This window comes from Mus pahari, chromosome 6 (assembly GCF_900095145.1).
Source record: "Mus pahari chromosome 6, PAHARI_EIJ_v1.1, whole genome shotgun sequence".
Classification (NCBI taxonomy): domain Eukaryota; kingdom Metazoa; phylum Chordata; class Mammalia; order Rodentia; family Muridae; genus Mus; species Mus pahari.
Genome location: NC_034595.1, coordinates 23785146 through 23806373, shown reverse-complemented (window position 1 = coordinate 23806373; position 21228 = coordinate 23785146). Strand labels below are relative to the sequence as shown.

Here is a 21228-nt window from a genome sequence, read left to right as displayed (position 1 = left end):
TTGTTGCAAACACACACACACACACACACACACACACACACACAAACCAACTCACATCAAGAAATCTCAGCAACGGGGTGGTGGAGACAGGAGGAGTGCCATGATTTCTAGTTGAGCTATCATTATATAGTGAGTTCCAGGCCAATCTGAGCTACAGAATAAGACCTTTTCTGTTTGAAAAACAACTTTACTCCCTTATTCACAGAGACTCTTGCACATTCCACTTGACACATGTAGCTGATGTTTAGTTTATTGAACACCATAGATTTAGACTATTTCTCTGTTTCCTCAAAGTTTTCTCAGAACATACCATGGGATGTATGGGGCACTGGCTACACAGATGTAAGCTTTCTGTAAGTAAAATTGTCTCAAAATGAAGTCAGTATGCTGAATCTCACAGTATAACATAAAAACTAAGGACCATTATGAAGGTTATAAGGTAAGTTTAAGCCAGATGAGACATTGTATATATACAATCATAGCATTGGAAAGCTGAGGTATGTGGGTTCAAGTCCACCCTGTCTATACAGCAAGTAAATCCCCAAGAAAGAGAATTGTTTAAGGAGATGGATTAGGAGGGAAAGCGCTTAGGGCAAAAGATTTTGAACCTGAGTCAGATCCATAACACCTATGTAAAGGCTGGGTATGTTGGTGCATTTTATAATCACAGTGTCAAGAGGAAGGAGCCTTGAAGATAGGTAGATATTGGGTTTTACTAACTGAAACCATTGGCTCCAGCTTCAGTAAAAGAGCCTGCCTCAAAAAATAGGATGCATAACAATAGAAGGCAACTGGCATTGACCCCTAACCACTATACATGTATAGGCCAGCATGCATGCATACAAACCCTTGTAAGCACTATATATCATGTATATACTTGTTCATACATATACATATTATACACAGGTGCATATATATACACATATCAAACACACCTTTACACACAACCTCACAGAATTGTGAAGTTGAAGCCCAATTGTGAAGTCTGAGTACAGCCACTACTATTTAAATATTTAAACAAAGACCTAGGGGGTGATGATTGAAAGACTCTCTGGAATTTTGGGATAATTTCTTTAGTAACCTTTGGCTTTTTTACAGCCATCTTATGGTTTTGGAAACTTTGAGATCTGCCCTGATGCTGAAGTCTATCAATTTGCTTTCTCATATATTTGTGCCTCTCTATGTTCTAAGAAGTTCACAAGTGTTAATTTTGAAGAACAAGATTTGAGCCTCAATTCATGAACTTGCTGAACAACTTTGTCAAAATTGGTTCATTGCTAAGAGCCTTGTTTTTGCTTTTTTTTTTTAATCCTTATAAGAATGGTAACAAATTTGTCTCATGAGTATTTGGAGGAAGCACCAAGAGATGGAGAACAAAGCTAAGCCTCATGGTACAAGACTACAATTAGGAGGCAGAGGCAGGAGGACTGCAAGTTCAAGTTCTGTAAAAGCTACTCAATGAGTTCAAGGAGAGCCTGGGTAAATTAGTGATCTCTCTCTCTCTCTCTCTCTCTCTCTCTCTCTCTCTCTCTCTCTCTTTCTCTCTCTCTCTCTGTGTGTGTGTGTACACAAATACAAAAAAAAACTGCTCCCCCCATGTTCAATAATCTAGCATGTATCTTTTGTTGCCCACCTCACACATGCACACAGAAGAATAAAACATAAGTTTCATAAGTAATGTTAAGTAATTGTGCTCACAACAGAGGTTTTGTTTTCCTTCTCCAGGTCTCAATAAGTGAGATAGTAGCATGCATTCAGTACATGCAGGTTTCCCTTTGTGCAGCATAGATCTTATTTACAAAATTTCTCCCAACACCTGAATCACAAGGACTTGATTTGTATCCTGAAGTTTATTACTATTTTGATTATGACAAGTAAAGACTTTTTACCTTTTGTACATAACTGTGTACATTTAAAGCAGCTGCCTGAGGGTTGGGATTTGAATAGCTCACTGAAAGGAAAGGCTGTATGACTTCATGGTGAGCTTGAGCTTCAGAGTGAAATCTGGGTTCAAATCCCATCTTCTCTGCTTAGTGTCTGAGAAGGAAACTTTTATGTGACTTTATAGTTAGAAAGTAAAACTGAGATGTTGCATATAGGTTTGCTACCCCACCTAGCTCCACCAGCCCCCATCCAGTTTCCCTTGAAGCCATGGATAAAAGACATAGACTCACATAGTTGTTCAATTTTAACTTGTCTTTTGGGTGCTACCTATCTCCTGCCTGGAAAATGTGCCCCCATCAATATTCTCAGCTCTGCACCTCTCTCTCCACCTGCCCTAAACTTGAGTTGTTCAGTTACATCTAGTTCCTGTGAAACATCCCCAAATGCCTTCCTATAGGAGCAGCCTCTGTGGCCACTCCACTCAAAATCTTACATGGCTGCTCATCATTTCTCCATCAGAAGCATGGTGAACTCTGCTTTCCTCCCTTGAGTTCGTTTGCTTGTCTCCAGGGACCCAGAAGTCCTGTCTATCCCTTACTCCCAGCAATTAGCCCATGCTTCTTTACTGACAGATCAAGAACCAATTGGGAAATGGGACCTTAGCATCAGCGCCACCCCTATACAAAGAAGTGGGGCCAGTGTGCTGGTTTAACAAGAGGAAGGGAAACCAGTGTTCAGGGGATGGTAAATCATGGGGAGTTGACTAAGCAATAGATGGGGAAACTGGAAAAAGTGATATGTTCATAAAGGGATGTTTATGCTTTGATTTTAGATGGAAAGGTGTATGGGGGCTGAGTCAGGTCATTCTTCCTGTGTCTTGCTGATCTGATTTGCTTTCAGTTCCAAGTGATCCTTAAGCCAAAGGGACATATTTGATGTTCTCATGTTCAATGGCTAGTCAAATGCATTTCTTCTCTAAACTTGTCAACTATAAAGTTGGTATATAATCAGTCCTTCATAGGGCTATTGTGAGGTTCAGTGCACTTGGCTCAGCATTTGGTGCATTCAAAGAGCTCAAGCCTTGGTAGTTCATTTCAGTTATCCAAGGAGTTTCTCAGTTGAAGGGGCCTAGTGCTTTGATGAAGTGCATTCAGTACATCAGTAAAAACAAAATAAAATATTAAAGCCCAGCAAGTTTAGTTGGTTAGTTCGTTAATTGATTTCACTGGTTAGTTTTTTGTTTGTCAACTTGACACAAACTAGAGTCATTAGAGAAGAAAGAATATTAATTGAGGAACTGCTTCCATCAGATTAGATTGTAGGCAACTCTGTTGAACTTTTTCTTGATTAATGTGGAATTGTTGTGGAAAAGCCCACTGTGGGTGATACTATCCCTTAGGCAGCTGCTGGTGCTGGGTTATATAAGACAGCAGGATAAGCAAGCCAGTAAGTATTCTATGGTCATCTCTATTTGAGTTCCTGTCTTGACCTCCCTCAATCATAAACTGTGATGTGGACCTGTAATCTAAATAAATCTTTATGGCTGCAAGTTAGGTCATAATGTTTATCTTAGCAATGGAAAACAAATTAGGGCAAAGCAAGTCTAATGTCATGCCATAAGGATGTTTTTCAAATAATCTGTATCCAGTTCTTCATAATGGGGTATTTCACATCCCTTTCCATTGTATTTTAAATTAACATAATAATTGTATACCTAAGTGTGATATTTCAGTACATGTACAGAAGATAAACTAATTAAATGAGACAGACAGCATTTTCGGTTCTTATTTCTTTTTGTTTGGATACTTTGAGTTTCTCTCTTCTGGTTCTTTTCAAATATATTATGAATCATTGTGTAGTATAATCACACTCCTCTTCTCATTCAGAAGAGAGCAAGATTGGTATTAATTTAACAAATTGGCACTGAATACTTACTGTGTGCATAGCCTTGGGCTTGATGTTAGGTTTATTATTGTGCTAATAAACCACCATACTGTGAAGAGAAAGTGGATGGTAATTGGAAAATATCTCTTAATAAGAACTATGGATGTTGAGGTCTAGCTAGGAAGTGTTCTTGAGAATAAGAAGGCAGATGGGTGTTCCAGTAATACTTCTGACCTTGGGGCCAAACAGACTGGTTTTAATCTTGGCACAGCCAGGGGTTAGAAGGTTGGCCAGATCTAGGGCAGTTTGTGCAACATTTTTACCACGTGTGCCTAAATGTCACCCAGTGCAACCATAGGGCTGTGATGATGAATAAAGCACTTGCCACATAACCATAAGACCTGAGCTTGAGTCCATGTGAAAGTCAGAGGCAGTAGCAAGCATCAGTAATCCCAGTCTTTTCTGCAGAGGTTGGAGGCAGAGAACGTAGAATGCCCTGCAAAGGAGAGAGAGAGAGAGAGAGAGAGAGAGAGAGAGAGAGAGAGAGAGAGAGAGAGAGAGATTTTCTCAATAGCACTTGATTTTAACACATAAAATGAACCAAATTCATGTAAGTCCTTGCTAATTAAAATAGTACAATGAGTAAATGGTTAAGGAGGGATTCACATGCTGTGTTGTGGTGTGTATATAGAGGTCATAAGACAACCCTGGGTGTCTATTTTTCTTTCCATTTGAGAAAATTATAGGGGACAAATGAAAAAAAAAAACAGATTATATAATCTCAATTACTTTTCCACAAGATTCTTATTAATTACAAGAAACAAATCACAAATATTATTGTAAACAACGTGGCATAAGACAACTTCATCTAACATATCAGAGTAGATATCCCAGTTAGTGAGACATATCAACATCACGTGCCTCCTTCTCTGCACCCTGAGAAGGGCGTAGCATCTCATTTTTGTAATATTCCTTTTCAAAATGCATCATCTATATTCAATCATGAAAAAAAAATCACAGGAACATGATTGAAAAACATTCTAGAAAACAACTTGAATGAACTTTTAGGAAACCATGAAAAATAAAGAAACATCAGTGACTAGAGGTGAGAAAGGACATGTGACACTAAATGCAGAGGATCACCCTGGATCCACTCAAGGACCCATAGAAGGAAATTAATGAGCAATTGTGTACTTTACAATCAGGTGTGTAGTAAATTGAATTGTGTCAGTGAAACATACCTGCTGTTATTTTTGACAGCAGGTATGTTACAGTTGTATAAGATGTGAATATCTTAGGGAGTTGAGTAAAGTTAAACTTGAAGGATTCTCTCTCTCTCTCTCTCTCTCTCTCTCTCTCTCTCTCTCTCTCTCTCACACACACACACACACACACACACACATACACACACACACACACTGGGACTTTTGTCTCTGTATAGCCCATGTTGTGTGATCTTCCCGCTTCAGCCTCCTGAGGGTTGGTATTACAGGTGTGTACTACCATCATACTTAGCTTTCTTGTACCACTTTTACAATATTTTTCTAAGTCTGAAACTGTTCCTAAATGGAAACCTAAGAAGTGAGATTTGGTCTTTGACAAATACCCTTTTTCTTCTCAGAATCTAGTTTGCTTTTGTTAAAAAAAAAAAAAAAAAAAATCTGTTCACAGTGAGAGAAAGGTGCTTGAGCTACTCAACTTGTAAAGACGAAAGGTGTGCTTTGAATCCTGGCTGCTTCTGAAGCCCTGCCTTAAGCAGGCCCTACCTTTTAAAAGGATCCCATCATCTTCCAGTAGGGACATAAAGAGGATCTGGTTATGGCTCCTGACACTCAGTTCATCAGCAGGGCTGATCTGGCTGATCTTGCTGGCTAGGCTGGTGCCGCCTCTTCTCTCACTTTTCCATGTGTGTCCTTCCAAGAAACTGTAGGGCCATTTGAAGATGACCACCTTAACTGATGGAGGAGCATTCTTCTTCCATCAAGGGCAGTTGAAAGGTCCTGAACCTCTGAACAAGCTCTCATGCTCCACTATTTTGTAATAGTGTCACAGGCTCGTGACCAATCTTTGAAATATGGAACCTTGGATCCAAATTATAGAGTTGCTCATCTCCATGGTGTGGGGTGGGGGTGGGGCCATCATCCTAACCTACTGACTAGTGTCAGGAAATAAAAGATAGACCAGTACAAAAAGCAGTGTGAGTGCTTTATCCTGTACAAAGTGATCCTTGCTGTTGGTAATCACAACTTTACTGTTTTGAGCTGCTACAACTTCAGGGGATTCCTGCCCAATCAAAAGCGTCTGGATACGAACCACTTCCAGCCATGCAGAAGGCCCTCTGCCAAGGAAGTAATAATGCTGTCTTTGTGGCTGGATGGCTGTTGTCAAGGAGATGGCTCCAGATAGCCCAAACAGCTGATGGGAGTGATGTCACTTCTAGGCTTGGCAGAAGAAAAATATCACAGTGAGAAAAACAGGGCAACGGCCTCTCTGTCTCTAATCATGAATATGCTACAGTAGCAGGAAAAGCAACTTCCGTTATAATTTTTCCTTTGGGTAATTGATTCTATTTTCAGTTTCAGGTTCACCAGGGGTTAAGCTCATAATCCACAAACATGGCCTTACTGAATAGGGCAGGGGGTTAATGTTCTAAAGGTTCTTTTTAGTTCTCTACTTCATTTCGTGTAGGGGAAAGCCAAAGTCTGAAAAGCAGAGGTGGTCACAAGGTAACTTGCAGTTAGACACACTGCTTGCCCTGCAGTCCTATCAGTCAGCTGCCTTGAGATATTTGCTTTAAGAATGGAGTCTGGAGATTATTGCATTTAAGTACTGTGCTAAACTGTGTCTTTTTGTTTTACATTTCATACATGTATACAATGTGTTATGGTCACAGTCGTCACCTCTCATTACTCTCTCTTGTCCCCATGCACACATGCTGACTCCTTTGTTCTTTCCCACTGTGCTCTCTCTCTCTCTCTCTCTCTCTCTCTCTCTCTCTCTCCCTCCCTCCCTCCCTCCCTTTTTCTCTGTGTGTGTCCTCTCTCCCCCTCCCCCCTCTCCTACTTTCATGTTCTTTTCCTCCCCACTGAGTTTAATTAGGGTTGTTCCTATGAGTATGGATGGGGGTTATTCAGTGGCCCTCCTCCCCAGCAATTATAGATCTCATGTCTGAACTCTTAAGTTCTAAGTTGGAAAAAGAACAGAACTCTTGGGGAATATAGCCTGTGTACACCATTTAGGGCATTAGGGGTCAGAGGGGCCTGGGTTCAAATCACATCTCTGGTTACTGCCAGTTGGCAAAGAAAGAGTGTTTAGGGTTGTAGGGAAATGAGAATTACTATGGAAAGAATTCCTAAAGTTATCTCATTATTCTTACAAAAATAACTTGCAGAGTGCCCAAAGGGACATGACAGAAGTGCTTTACTGCCAGGGACCACTGTTCCAATTCCAAGCCTTCTCCTCTCCAGTCTTCTCTAACCCTCTCCTCCCCTTCCTTATTCCTGTGTAGATTTATTAAAGAAAAGTGATGAAAAACTCCTGAGAGTGGGAGGAGTTTCAAGGCAGGAATAGCTGAAATTCCAATTTAGTCTGGACCTTTGGGAGGGAAGAAATGTCTCTTCTTAAAATACATTCACTGGCCAAGAAGGTTAAAACATGGTTCCAGAGTGCTGAGATGTTGATACGAGGAGCTAAGGATCTGGTTTTAGTGAATACTAAACTTGTTTATTATTTTGGGCAAGTCACTTCTCTCTGAGACTCTGTTTACTGATTGCTGGTGCATGAGTCCTAATAGTAAAAATTCTTAAGAAGTATGGGTGACCACTTTATAGGCATGCAGCTTCAAACTAAGCCTGTAAACTACCGTTTGTAATAGCGCTCCACAGGTGCTATTTTTCTAAATCGAGGCAGACCTCAATTATCTGAGTTTCAACTTAAGGCAGAAGCCTTTTGGGTAGAGAGAGCCAAGGCGCGATTGTGGAGTCAGGAGTCTGGAACACCAAACAGATTGGTACTCAGAGCTGTTGCACCTCCCGCTTAATTTAACTGCTCCGGGGCGGACTTTTACCCTCAACAAATATGGCGCTCGCCTTGGCTTCGGCCCGAATGCCCTCACCCACGAAGCAAGGTTGCGGCTTCTTTCCTCCTAGTGTTGCACGCTCGAGTGCGCAGGTTCTGCCCTGAGTTAAGATGGCGCCCAGGCAAAGCTCCTCTTGCCCGGTTTCGGGTCGGTGCTGGGCGGCTTCACCACGCGTGCCTGGGTGACCCCGCCTTGTTTCCGTAGGAAGAAGCGCCGGGGAAGATGGCGGCGCCTGCGGTTTGAATTCCAGCGGCGCCGCTTGACTGAGAACAAGAGCTGGGTTGGAGGGGGCGGGACCTGGGGAACCGAGCGCGCCGCGACTGCCGGAGAAAACCAGTGGCGCTGCCGCCGCCGACACCGGCGCCACCCCTCTGCGTTCACGATGGACTCGGGGATGGAAGAGGACGTCGCCCTGCCCGGGACCCTCGGCGGTTGCAGGTGTGGCCCTGGCTTTGGGATTCGTGGGAACTGGGTTGGGGGTTCCCGTTGATGGCGGGCGACTCACTCCCTGGAGGCCTTCGGTTTGCTTGGGGATGGTCTCCGCTGCGACCCGAGTGTGGTGGGACCTGGGTGTCCAGCCAGCACTGCATTCGACTGTGCGTCGTGTGTCCTGGAGTACTTTGGCGAGGATGTGTAGGCTAGGCAGGGGGCTTTTTGAAAGAGTGTGAGGAGATGGGACTAATTAGTAGGGGGTGGCTGGAACTGGACCTCACTTGGTGGGTGGTTGATTCTTGTTTGTGGCATTGCAGTAATTATGGGGAGTGTAGTTGTTATTTTAGACTTTTTTTATGGGGTCACAGGACAAAGGCAACAGAGCCTTGGCTGGAGATGGACAGAATTTAATTCAAAAACGGCCTATACCCAGACCAAGTAACGGCCCATGCCCTGACCTTGGTAAGTTGACTTTCCCACTGAAAAGTGTACTAAGGATAATATGCACTCACCAAAACTGGATGAGAATGAAAAAGAAGCAATGGCTACCCAGCAGTTGTATTGGCTGACATACAACGGTGGTGAAAAGGATGATGCGATGCTGCCATCACTACCACTACTACAAGTTGTGGCTTCTATTCAGGTCCCCTGGGACCAGAAATTGGATTATTTGGGACATTTAGAGTGGGCGGTTGGCGTGAGAACTAAACTAACCCGCGTCTCACTTAGTAGGTCTGCTAATTCTCTCCTTTCCTCTCTCTCTCAGCCTTGACTGGACAGACGCTGCATTCATTCCTGGTCATTCATCTCTTAGTCTGCTCTAGGCCCTCCAGGCGTCGTGCTATCTTCAGGCTGAAGTTCTGTACGGTGGCTTCCAAGTTTCTCTATAATTGGCTGTATCGGCCTCTCTAGCCTCCCCCCCCCCCAACCCCTTCTCTGGTTCCCAACCCTGTCTCTTCTCCAAGCCCTCTACCCTGTGCCTGACTGCCAAGCTCTGTCAGGAGTGATCTTACTGAGTTGCTCCTTGCTGTCAGGCTTGGGTACCCGCTGTTCCTGCTGTGTCAGTTGCCCTTCCTCTGCCTTTTGCCTTATTTACAGGAGGTTCCACGGCTAGGAGATCCACAGTGACAGTCACACCCTTGCCTGGGCTCTCTGTACTGTTCTAACGCTCCTGACCTGTCTCTGTCCTAACCTGGTTGACAGTGACCAGCATAGAAATACAACCTAGGGTGTATGTTTGATAAAACTTTGTCATGAACTGGGCAATGTAGCATATGCTTTTAGTCCCACCCAGCATTCAGGTGGTGGAGGCAGGTGGATCTCAGACTTTAAGGCCAGCCTACTCTACAGAGCGAGTTCCAGGATAGCTAAGGCTAAACAGAGAAACCCTGTCTCGAAAAACCAAAACAACAACAACAACAACTTCCAGAAAGAAAGAAGTGAAATTCCTTTCTTTGTGGTTGGTGCTGGAGGTCGAACCCAGGGCCTCTCACACCTGTTCAGCTAGTGCTTTACCACGGAGCACAGCACCATTGGAAGCAGGCGAATTAATCGCATAGATTATTTCGTTTAATATTCCCATATGTGATTCTAGCAAAAAATCTATAGGAATACTTGTTGATAAGATATTTTTATCTTTTAATCTTCCTCAATCTTTGGTATCCGGTATGAATGTTTACGCCTAGCTTGCTTCTCGCTTTGGGCAAACTGCATTTCAACATATGGTTAGAGCAGAGCGGCATCTGTCAAATCACGGAGTGAAAGATGATTCTATGAGGGGCTGCTTCTTTCCCACTCTTACACGTGGGACCCTGAAGCTCAGCTGTAAAGAATGATCTGGGGTCCATGATAAATCAGTACTTAAGTCCAGGCTTCCTGAATCCAGTCTGTTCTGCCTGGTGACTACTATGAACTAATTAAATGGAGTACTCAAGGGGCTCGTGCAGAGCTTCTGGCATTGAACTGTCCCTTCAAGAGTGGCAGGACTGTTCTGGGCCCAGTGAGTCCTCATTAGGTGACCACAATAGGAGAGGATAGTTCTTAGGATGAAATCATCCCTTTTCGTTCGCATATACTCTTTTCTGAGCAGCTCTGTCTCAGGGTAATTTGCAAGTCTCATGTTTATAGCCTAACCTGAGCCCAGTGTGTTCTTGAATTTTTGCTGCATTAGGTCAGTATACCTGACCCAGGCTCATTGAATATCGGGTTGCTCTAGCACATGGCCAGTTAAGTGCTTGCTGCTGTGTTAGCAGACTGCAAGCACATGTGTAGCCATAAGCGTAGTTTGATTTTTACCATCATGGATGCCTGGAGAAAGAGTCTGAAGAGAGGACGGGAGGGTGGAATCAGATGGGGGTTTGATGGTTACTGAGAGAGCCAGCTTGGATGCAAGGGATTCATGGGCCGTGAGGCTTCAGGAGACCTGTGGTTCCTCAGTTAGCAACGTACCTGCCTATTAAATGACGTGAGTTTGATCCTCAGATCCCACATAGAAACTGTTGGACGTGGTGATGCATGCTAGCGAAGCTGAGATCACAGGATAGCTGGGTCTGGCTAGTGAGCCAGCCCAGCCTAATCTGAGAAACCGAGGTCCCCCAAACAGGACAAAAAAAAAAACAGCCAAGGCAGATGGCTCCTGAGGAGTGACTCCAGGTTAATCTCTCAGGTCCAGATGTGTGAACATCCTTGGATGTGTGCCCACACTCAAATGTGCCCCTGACCTGAACATGCAAATTCACACATAATTGAAGATGTAGTTTATATGCCATAAAGCTTACCTATTCAATGTAAACTGCTGTATGTAAATAAACTATTTACAGAGGTGTGCCAAGATCAGTATAATCCAACTTTAGAACATTTCTGTTACTTGAAAAGAAACATTGTGCCCACCAGCCATCCTTCCTCATTTAATTGTCACCCTATCCCAATTCAGGCCGCCTTACTCACAAACAATACTTATTCTGTAGATGTATCTATTCACATAGACCTTATAATGCACATTCTTTTTTGAGATCCATGTTGCAGCATGTGTCAAAACTTCTTTCTCTTTTTGTCAAGTAATATTTCATTGTACCCATGTGCCACACTTTGTGCATGTTAATGAATGTTTCTATTCTTTTGCCCATCATGAACATTGCTATGAACCTTTATTTGTATGTGAGTTTTATGTGGCCTTCAGTTCTCAGTGGTCTTTGGTTCCACCCAGGAGTAGCCAGGCTGCATGGGAGCTCTGCTTATTATTTGGGTGGCTGCCAAGCACAGTTCAAAAGATGGGGCACCATTTGTCTCTCACCAGCAATGTCCCTAAGGTTCTGGGTTTTTACACTTCACCAGCAGCTTTTATTGTCTGGCTTTCTTGACCCAAACCGTCCTTGCAGACATGAGATGTCATTGTGGAGTTGATTCTATACTGCTTGATGACAGTACGTAGCTTTTCATGTGCTCTTTAGTCATTCGTGTTTTCTTTCATGACATGTCAGATGTTTTAAAAAAAATGTGAATTATTTCAGCTCTGCAATTTAATTACTTAGTATCTGTCCTCGAGGCATCCTTATACTTGTACACAATGGAACCAGGGTACAGATATTCATACTGCGTGGTTTTTAAAAGAACAACTTTGGAAGCAGGTTGAATTCTTCTTAGCAAGGAATTGGGTGAATATACATCAACACACTGCTGGCGCTTGAAAGTCAACTTCCTAGGTTACAGCAGAGCCTTTTAAACATAGGATAGAGCAGAGAAGGTTTCAGGCATTAAGAAATTCTTTTATGGATCATTGCCAGTAATGTTCAAAAATTACTGCTGCAGAATGTGTGGTAGCATTGCAGTTGTGGCCACAATCACAGACCAGTTTGTAGTCAAAGGTGGGTGCAGAGTCTCTCATACAGTTTGATTGCATGGTTTGTGTATGTGGTGTGTGTGTATGAGAGAGAGACAGAGAGAGAGAGAGAGAGAGAGAGAGAGCGCGCGCGAGCACACCAGAGTGTGTTCATCCATTTGAGTCCCCCTCATGCATTTTCCTTTACCTATTGCTCCCCACCTTTACTTTTGGGGGGCTTTTAAAATTTATGTTATTTATTGTTTTTCTTAATTATAGAAAGGAAGGAAAAGCAACATTTAAAAAGTAGCACCCACTCAGAAAGTGGAGGTTGAACTTGATTTTAGTTTTTAAAATTCAGTTTAGAAAATGGAGTTTGTCATTGTAGTGATGCTTATGGGAAGACATGGAAAATTCTGATGAGGAAAGCATGTCTCCCTGCAAGTGATGCCCGTTGGGTCTTTGGAATCTTCTTGCTATAAAGAATGTGTAGCTCCCCAAACTTTGTAAAAAGATGTAGAATGACTTTATATGTGGCTTTTTTCATGACTGAAGACATGTTCTACTTAGGTTTTATGTTTATAGCTGACCTACTTTAAGTGCTCATTTTCTTGATGTTGGATTTCTGTATTTTCAGGTTTTTCTTGGTGTCCTGATCCTGACGGTCTTGCTTCCCTTCAAAGTTGATTGGGAGTTGTTTGAGATACAGCATTTTAATGGAGTTAGAGGCAGTATTAGAAAGTTGCCCTGGAGTCGAGCTTCCTTTAAATCTTATCTTCAAATTGTCTTAGTCGGATTAACTATCATGATGAAACATCATAACAAAGCAGTTTGGGGAGGAAAGAACTTATTTAATTTACACTCTCAAGTAACAGTTCATCACTGAGGGAATTGAGTGCGGGAACTAGGAGGCAGGAACTGATGCAGAGGTCATGGAAGGGTGCTGCTTGCTTATTTCTCATGGCTTGCTCACTCTGCGTTCTTATAGAATCCAGAACCACCTACAGTGAGGCTGGGTCTTTCCCCATCAGTCCCTAATTTATAGAATTCCTTACAGCTGGATCTAATGGAGGCGTTTTCTCATTTGAAGTTCCCTCCTTTCAGATAACTCTAGCCTGTGTCAACCTGACATAAAACCAGCTAGCACCGATGTAAAAAGGCCTGGATTCGAGACTTGGTGTGTTGCTTTGCTGCCATCTGACTGGCAGAGACACTAAAGTTAAACCGGCCTCAGAGCCTTCCTTTAGCAAGTGCATGCACCGTCAGGCTTTTGGAACAAGTGTAAATATTTTATAACTTGTACAGCACTGCATGTGTGAGAATGACAGTGGTGTTCTGCTCCTGTGTGTGAAGCATTCTAATATGCCAGGCATCTCGCTGGGCGCTCCATGCCTTTGTTTAAAAACAGAGACTGTTTCTCTGTGAAGTAGCTGGTGCTCTGCTGGAGTGGAAGGCTGGGAGACTGGAAAAGATGCAAGCAGGACTTAAAACGGACTGCAGGAGAGTGTCTGTTGTAGTTTAGATTTCTGTCCCTGTCCACAAATACTCACTGAAGCCCCTCAGACAACGACACCTTCTTAGATCAGTGACTTCTACATTTTTGATGTTCCCCAAACAAAGTCAGCTTTTATGCCTGTGTTAATTACTTTTCTGTTGCTGTGATAAGAGACTGTGACCAAGACAACTTACAGAAAAAAGTTTATTTGGGGCTTATGGTTTTAGAAGGTTAGAGTCTGTGCCCATCAAAGTGGGGAGCATGGCAACAGTCAGGCAGGCATGGTACTGGAGTGGGGAGCATGGCAACAGTCAGGCAGGCATGGCACTGGAGCAGTAGCTGAGATCTCATGTCTTAAGACAACAATCACTGGACAGAGATAGGGAGACTGGGAATGACATGAATTATTGATGCCACAAAGCCTTCCCTCAGTGACATACCACCAACAAAGTCACACCTGCTAATTCTTCCCAAGCAGTTCTACTAATTGCCGACCAAGAATTCAAATAGTTGAGCCTATAGAGGTCATTCTCATTCAAACAAGCACAGTTTCTAATTTCCAGAAGTTTAACTTTTGATTGTAATGACCAGTTGATGATGTCTAACAGATAAAGTCAGACTCAACCCAAGTGGTTTGTAACTGGCATGGTGCCTCCACTTAGTACATACTTGTAGGATGACCAACTAAATGACTGTCCCCACGAATGTCGCGCAGCTGTGAGAACTGGAAGGCAGTTCTAAAGCTCGAGCTCTCAGCTCCAAAGCCTGCATTTCAGTGCTCCCTGTCTCCTGGGCAGCTCTGTGCCCTGTTAGGTCCAGGCTGTCTTACGGGTTCCTTTTGTTCAAGTGCTAGTTCACCTCTCATCCCACTGTGCTCTCTCCTAGTGGCCTTCACCCTGTAGTGCCAAGTGATCTGGATGTCATCAGTGACACTTCTGGCTTGGGAAATGGAGGTAAGTGTACATGCCAAGAAGTAGAGGGGAACAGGCTGGGACCAAGAGCATCTGTGACCTGATGTGTTGTGTATTGCCCTGGGGCCCAGAGCCTACCTGGCCTGACACACAGTGGGGACTCAGCATCTTGTACACGTCGTGTGCTAATTGGCTCTCAGCCTTCTTCATGTTTAAAATGGATTGTGGGAGATTACACTCCATTCTTCATCATTTTCATTCTGAAGTACATGGTATCCTAAGTATGCGGGGAGTGCTAATAATCTTTGAGATATTTTCACTTGTGATTTTTTTTTTTTTTCTGTTCTCTAAAGTAATGAGATATGTGCAAAAAGAAGCTTTGGAGAAGACAGAAAGAAAGAGGTTTATTTCTGGGAAATGCTATAACTTAATAGGCCATTCCCAGGATTTCCTCTGGGTCCTGTTAATTTTTACTTGAAACAAAAAGTCTGATGAGCAGAAAATTGTGAGGCCTACCCTTAATTCAGCCCATGATGTACTTGCACTTCTTGCCAGACTCTGGCCAAGCATTGAGATTCAACGTGGAATGTCAGCGCCTTCAGAGGAAGGACAGACAGACAAGAAGTTAGTCTGATAAATCCTTTGATCCAGGTTAGGAACTGAGAAGAGTCAGGTGCTGAGAGAAGAATGGGAGAGTAAGGGAGTCAGGTGAGTGTTCCCCAAGAGACTGGTCTGGTCACTGGAGCTGAGCCTTGGCACTGGACTGAGGTAGGGGAAGGACGGGATGAACGTCCTGACACAGGTGGCTGAGCATCGGCTGAGGACAGAAAACAAACCCCTGTGCTCCCTAGACAGGCATGCAAGGCTCTGCACACTCTGTCTGCCCAGTTGGCCTGTGCCTAGGGCCTTCTGTTCTCTTTTCTGCCTGCAGCTGCCTGCTGTGTTGAGACATCAGCTCAAAGCATACCACCTTGTTTGTCGCTCCCTGGTTATTTAGCATCCTTCTCCTCTGAGCATTATATTCACTTTTCTTATTCCTGCTGGCCTCTATGCAAGTATTCTCACCCATCTGCACTTTTCCCATCCTGGCAAACACCAGGCTCTGGCCTGGCTTATCCCAGTTGTCCCCTTGCTGTTTCCATTGTTCCTCTTCTGAACTCCTCAGTGTCTGTTCTCTGAGAGGCAGCCAGAGGGAGCCCGAATCTGTTCACATTGCTCTCAATCCCACAAACAGCAGGGCAGCAGTGAGCGGAGCCTGCTAGGCCAGCCTTCCTGCTTTACTGTTCTAGATCCCAAATCACCTTTCAACCTAGTGCATAATCACCCAGTTGTTTTGACTCTTTCCTCCCTTGAGAATGGATCTATTTGTTTCTCCACATAGACAGACCCAGAAACAGACCTTGGCTGGAAGCAGCCTTTCAGTGCAGCTTTGTCTGGGAGCTCAGTCACTTGATACACACTAACCAGCATTGGGACATCTGTTTCCCTCTTGTTTGCCCACTTGCCTGGGACCCTGGTGCAGGCTCAATGTCTCCTCCATGGTTGTTTCCCAAAGGGCAGGCTCATGCTTGGTGCAGGGTGGGCAGGTGGTCAATGTTTAATGAATTAATACAGCTCTGGACTGGGTCCCAGCAAGGCCTGTGAGCAGTTGGGTTGGAGATTGCCTGCTATCGTAAGAAAAGTTTTCTTGGAACATAGGGTCTGTGTTTACAGTTCACTTTATGAGGCTGCTCTCCTGTGGCAGCAGAGGTTGTGTGGCCATGACCGAGTTTAGGCTTTGTGTATAGCCTACAAAGCCTAGAATAGTCATTGGTGTTTTATGAAAGAGTTTGGTAACTGTGCTGTTAAGTCAGTCAGGCTGTCTGAGTTACTGACATGTGAGGAGGAGGAAGTATATCAGGAGTGACATGCTTTGTCACATGCCCTATGTCAGTTTTGGGTTCATCCCTTGACATATGAGGTTATATTGGGGCCAATGTAGGTTATTTGTCAATATTGAGAATAAAGTAATGTAATCTAGAGAGTTCTCTGGACTCAAATCAGTAACGACCACCAAGCAGGAAGTGGCCCGCAGGAACATTGTGACTGCCACTCTGACTTTTCTCTTCTGGGCTCCCAGCCCCAGTAGGAGTGCTGGACAACCTGCTTGTCTGATGGTTTCCTTTGTGTCTTTTGCCTTTCTGTAGTGCTCCCAAGCGTGTCAGAAGAAAAGGTTTCTCCCACCAGAGCCCGGAACATGAAGGACTTTGAAAACGTAAGTGAAGACACCATGTCATCACCCCTTTCTAAGAAGTCATGTCTGCTGCCACCATGGAGCCAGGCTTGGGAGAGAGGCGTTTCTTGAGAACTGTTTGAGGTAGTGTCAGAGTCAGGGGAATGCCATATTGTGGGACTTGATGGCTCAGGGCATTATCTGTGAGGCTTTTACAGGCACACACAACCAATCTTTCATGTAAGTTGTAGGTTCTGCTGGTAATTGGCTTGTTTCTGGTATATTGAAGATGAGAGTGGTGCCATGCTGTGTAGTGAAGTGGAGCTGACAGTATCATAGGCACAGGTTAGATAAACTCTCAATTGGTCTTGGCTACAACTCCTGAGGTATTTTATATTGGCCCCATTTTACAAAGGGGCTGTCAAATTAGGAGAGACTGATTTATGGCCAGATACTAAATATGTAAAAGACAGGGCTGGGATTCAAATTCACTTTTTAGAAATGGATAGTTTTGTTTTGAGACAAGATTTCTCTTGTGTAGCCCTGGCTACCTGGAACAAGCTCTGTTGATTAGGCTGGCCTCGAACTCGGAAATTGGCCTGCTTTTGCCTCCTAAGTGCTGGGATTAAAGGTGTGAACCACAACCACCTGTCTAAAAATGAATATTCTTTTACGATTTATCTTAATTTATTTTTTGAGTGTGTGCTATGTGTATGTGTGTATGCATAAGAATGTGCAGGTGCGTATGTCTGGGTGGGTATGTGTAATGGACAGAGAAAGATGGCACCCATTTTCCCCCGTGACTGTCTGCCTTATTCCCTTGAGACAGGATCGTTCACTGAACAAGAAGCTTGTCTTTCCAGCAAGGCTGGCTGGTTAGCAGCTGTGTAGCAAGACCCCAGGATCTGTCAATACTGATAATGCAATGATTTAGAGCATCTCTGTCCCTCCCAGTGCTAAGTTTACAGACATGCATAGCCCTGCCAAGTTTTGTTTAGTTTTAAGTTTCAAAATTGATTTTAATAGAGGAATTTACAATACCTGTATCCAAGTTCCTGTATTAAGATAGGCTTTTATCCACTAAAACCTTGTTCAGACATTATAGTACTCACACAACAATGGTTTTCATTAATGACTTTAAAAATTTTCCATTCCCCATTTTGGCTGGCTGGCTTTCTTTCTTCCCTCCCTGCCTTGCTTCTTCCTGATTATTTGGGAAATTTACATCATGAACCCTGAGTACAATCACTTCCCAGTCCTCCCAGTTCTGCACCCCAACTTGAGAACTCACCCCCTCCCCCCAAGAAGAAAGAAGAAAGAAAAGCCACAAACAAGCAGGTTCAGTTTGTGTTGCCCATATAGTCACTGGAGCATGATCAAACCCTTAGTGGCCTGCCCCTTAAAGAAAACTGAGTCCTTCCCCACTGCACTCCCAACAGATGTCTCCATAGCTCAGATATGGAGAGCTACACTTCAGCATCCTCATCACAATTTTTAAGAGTTCTCTTCAAGTCGGGCGTGGTGGTGCACGCCTTTAATCCCAGCACTTGGGAGGCAGAGGCAGGCAGATTTCTGAGTTCAAGGCCAGCCTGGTCTACAAAGTGAGTTCCAGGACAGCCAGGGCTATACAGAGAAACCCCTGTCTCGAAACTGTCCCCCCCATCCCCCAAAAAAGGTCTCTTTAATCCTACTCAATCTTTTTAAGTGGGTGCTAGGGTTTGAATTTAGGTCCTGATGCAATAGCATCATAGCCACATAGTAAAAGCTGTTCCCCTCGCCCGAGTTCACTCCAGCATTATAGCTCTGCTGTGTTGCCCCCCCCCTCCCTTTCATTTTGCTAAATTTGTGGCTGGTGAATCAAGTGTGGTTAGCCTGTACCCAATGTTGTGTTATAATTGTCAGAGAGTGGACTTCTGGTGACAGATTTGACTTTGAAGTGCAAGCATGGTGCCTTTCATTTGTTAGTAGAGGGGGTTTGTTGTCAAGTAACAGGAGAATATAAGGTTATTTTCCCAATTCCAATTCTCTTTAACAAGTTACCTGCTCAACGCTCTCATTTATCATGAGAAGAATTAGACTCTTCTTCATTTGTAACCAAATGAAATCCACACTGTAGAAGGCACGAGATATTTATCAGAGAGAAGATGGAGGACACAGAGGGAAGGACGCCTACAATTATGCCTCTCTCCCCAGTTGTCTTTGCAGAACAGACTGCTGCTGTCTCTGGATTTAATTTAGAATACTCATTACTGCTAATAGTTATCTGCAAACCACCAGTGACCAATTGAAGAAATGACTTGTCAGATCTTTAATGGAAACAAGTAATTTTTGAGCTTTGAGTTGTTATAATTTCAGCTGTACATGCGCTGTTATGCTGTGGGGTCTGGGGCCTGAACTGAATGAGATTTGATTGTTCCACATCATGTATAATTAAAATATGTTCTCCTGTTAAATGCTTGTTCTTGTTTGATCATACGAGTAATAATAGCTGCTGTTTATTAGACTCTGAGCTGGGCACTTTAAGTTTGAAACTCTTCGTAGATATAGATGTTTCTTTAATATTAAAGCAGCTTTGTAAGATCAAGAGTTATTATGCGTTGTCAAAGAACACAGTTTTAAATTGCATTACTAGACTAGGAAATTTTACAGCATTGTTGTGGGAAATATAAAAACGATCTGGCACGTTCCTGGGCTTGAGTCCGGCAACTCTGCCCCAGCAGCCTGGCCGGCCGTGCACTGCCAGGCAATGGCTGACCTATTTTTGTCTCGTGGAGACTCTGACTCAGAATTCCACAATCTCTCCACCCAGGTCGCTAGGTTCCCACTGGTGGGTCATTACCATGCCAGCCCCATGCTTCAAAGCCCCCCAAGGCCTTTGTGGTGCACATCAGGCAAACCCATGCTTGTCCACGCAGTACCTTTCTGCTGGAACACAGTTGAATCATAGTGAGAAGAAAAACACCACACAAACTTAGCTCAGAAACAATGGTAACTCAATCTCTAGGTGCAACAGATAAAACCTAGTCTTGTAAGCCTTATTAAATCTGATTTCTCCGGTGGGGAATCCTAACGGATTCCTACTTGATACGGGGAAACTCTAGCAGCTACTATGTCTTGCCCTTCTGCCATTTCACTCCAAAAGGCCCCTAACACCTCTCCTCCTCTTTTCAACCCAGAAGTCCCGCCTACTTGCCCAGTGATTGGCTCCTTTACTCATTAGGGGATTGGTTCACAAGAGTCACCTGAGTATGTGACTCCTAGTCTGCAGCCCCTCTCAGGAGAGCAAAATTAGCATCAAAATACAAACTGTATCAGGCCCATCCACTACAGGTTGTATAGTTTTGGATTCACATTTGCCCTTTGAACTAAGGCTTTCTGAATCCTACTCTGTCCAAGATTATAAGAGATACTGAGGCTTGGGCCCGAGATGTGGCATAGGTAATCTCAGAGGACCTTTCTAGTGACCACAATTTCTCTGAATAGACTGTATGTTGATCCCGTTTGCTGGAGACTTTTGGCCAGCTGCTTAACCTCCCCGTGTGTCCCCTCCTTTCTGGTAGGCTGTTAGGAGGATGAAGCCTCTGTCCTAGTGTCAAGTGCACCTGTGTGTCACTTGTCCCTCCTTCCCCTTACTCTCCTATTATTGTCCTGTTTCTCAGCTCTGCTGTGTGATTGAAGTTTCCCTTGCTCAGACTGTACTTGATAGCCGAAATCTCATTTTTCTTGAAGGTGAGGGAGAGCTTTCTATGCCAATATGTTTTGGATTTATGTTTTTTCTTTATGACTGTGGTCCTTTGGCTGCTGTTAGGTTTTTATGGCATTAATATTTTTTATTGTAGCATTTCTGAGAGCAAATTCTGCAGCTGAAATTGAAATGACCACAGTGTTCTCACTGTCTCCCTTTCAGGTCTTTATAAGTCACTGAAATTTTTCATTTGGCCTGAGCTACAATTTTTGGCTCAGACCTTCTGAGCTTCCTAGGAGACGCTTATGGGAAAAGAACTTGGCATCTAAAGTGGGTTTTAGAGGGGCATGAATATTAAAGGGAGGCAGAATTCTTTGAGTTAAAGGGGAAACTCCTGCTTTTCCTGTTCTAGTCTCAGGTGACTACTGTGTGGACGCCAGCAGTTGCATTTAACAATTTTAAGTTTAGGAAGACGTTGATCACCTTGTGGTTTTACCCAGAGTTCCTCTGTTCAACAAATGGTTTCACATGGCCAAGCCAGGTTGTCTCCCAGGGGCTGGGGAATCTTCAGTGGGTTCTTCCTAGGTAAGTAGGTGTCTCTGTCTTGGTCTGATTGGGAAGATGCCTGGGAAGACGATTGTACTGGCTAGCTTTGTGTCAACTTGACACAGCTGGAGTTATCACAGAGAAAGGAGCTTCAGTTGGGGAAATGCCCCCATGAGATCCAGTTGTAAGGAATTTTCTCAATTAGTGATCAAGGGGGGAGGGCCCCTTGTGGGTGGTGCCATCTCTGGGCTGGCAGTCTTGGGTTCTATAAGAGAGTGGACTGA

The 21228-nt window shown here is 43.8% G+C and overlaps 1 protein-coding gene across 4 annotated transcripts in view; it reads left to right on the top strand.

Annotated features, from left to right (window-relative positions):
* The first annotated feature begins 8132 nt into the window (after positions 1-8132).
* Cdk5rap2 (CDK5 regulatory subunit associated protein 2) overlaps positions 8133-21228 on the top strand; it is a 178379-nt gene continuing 165283 nt past the window's right edge. For 3 of the 4 annotated variants that reach the window (XM_029540087.1, XM_029540086.1, XM_029540085.1), the window contains exons 1-3: positions 8133-8284; positions 14476-14543; positions 16688-16755. In XM_029540087.1, the coding sequence (XP_029395947.1) occupies positions 8229-8284; positions 14476-14543; positions 16688-16755 (192 nt within the window). In that variant the 5' untranslated portion in view covers positions 8133-8228. The remainder of the gene's footprint in view (positions 8285-14475; positions 14544-16687; positions 16756-21228) is intronic. The other variant, XM_029540088.1, reaches the window with a different exon arrangement.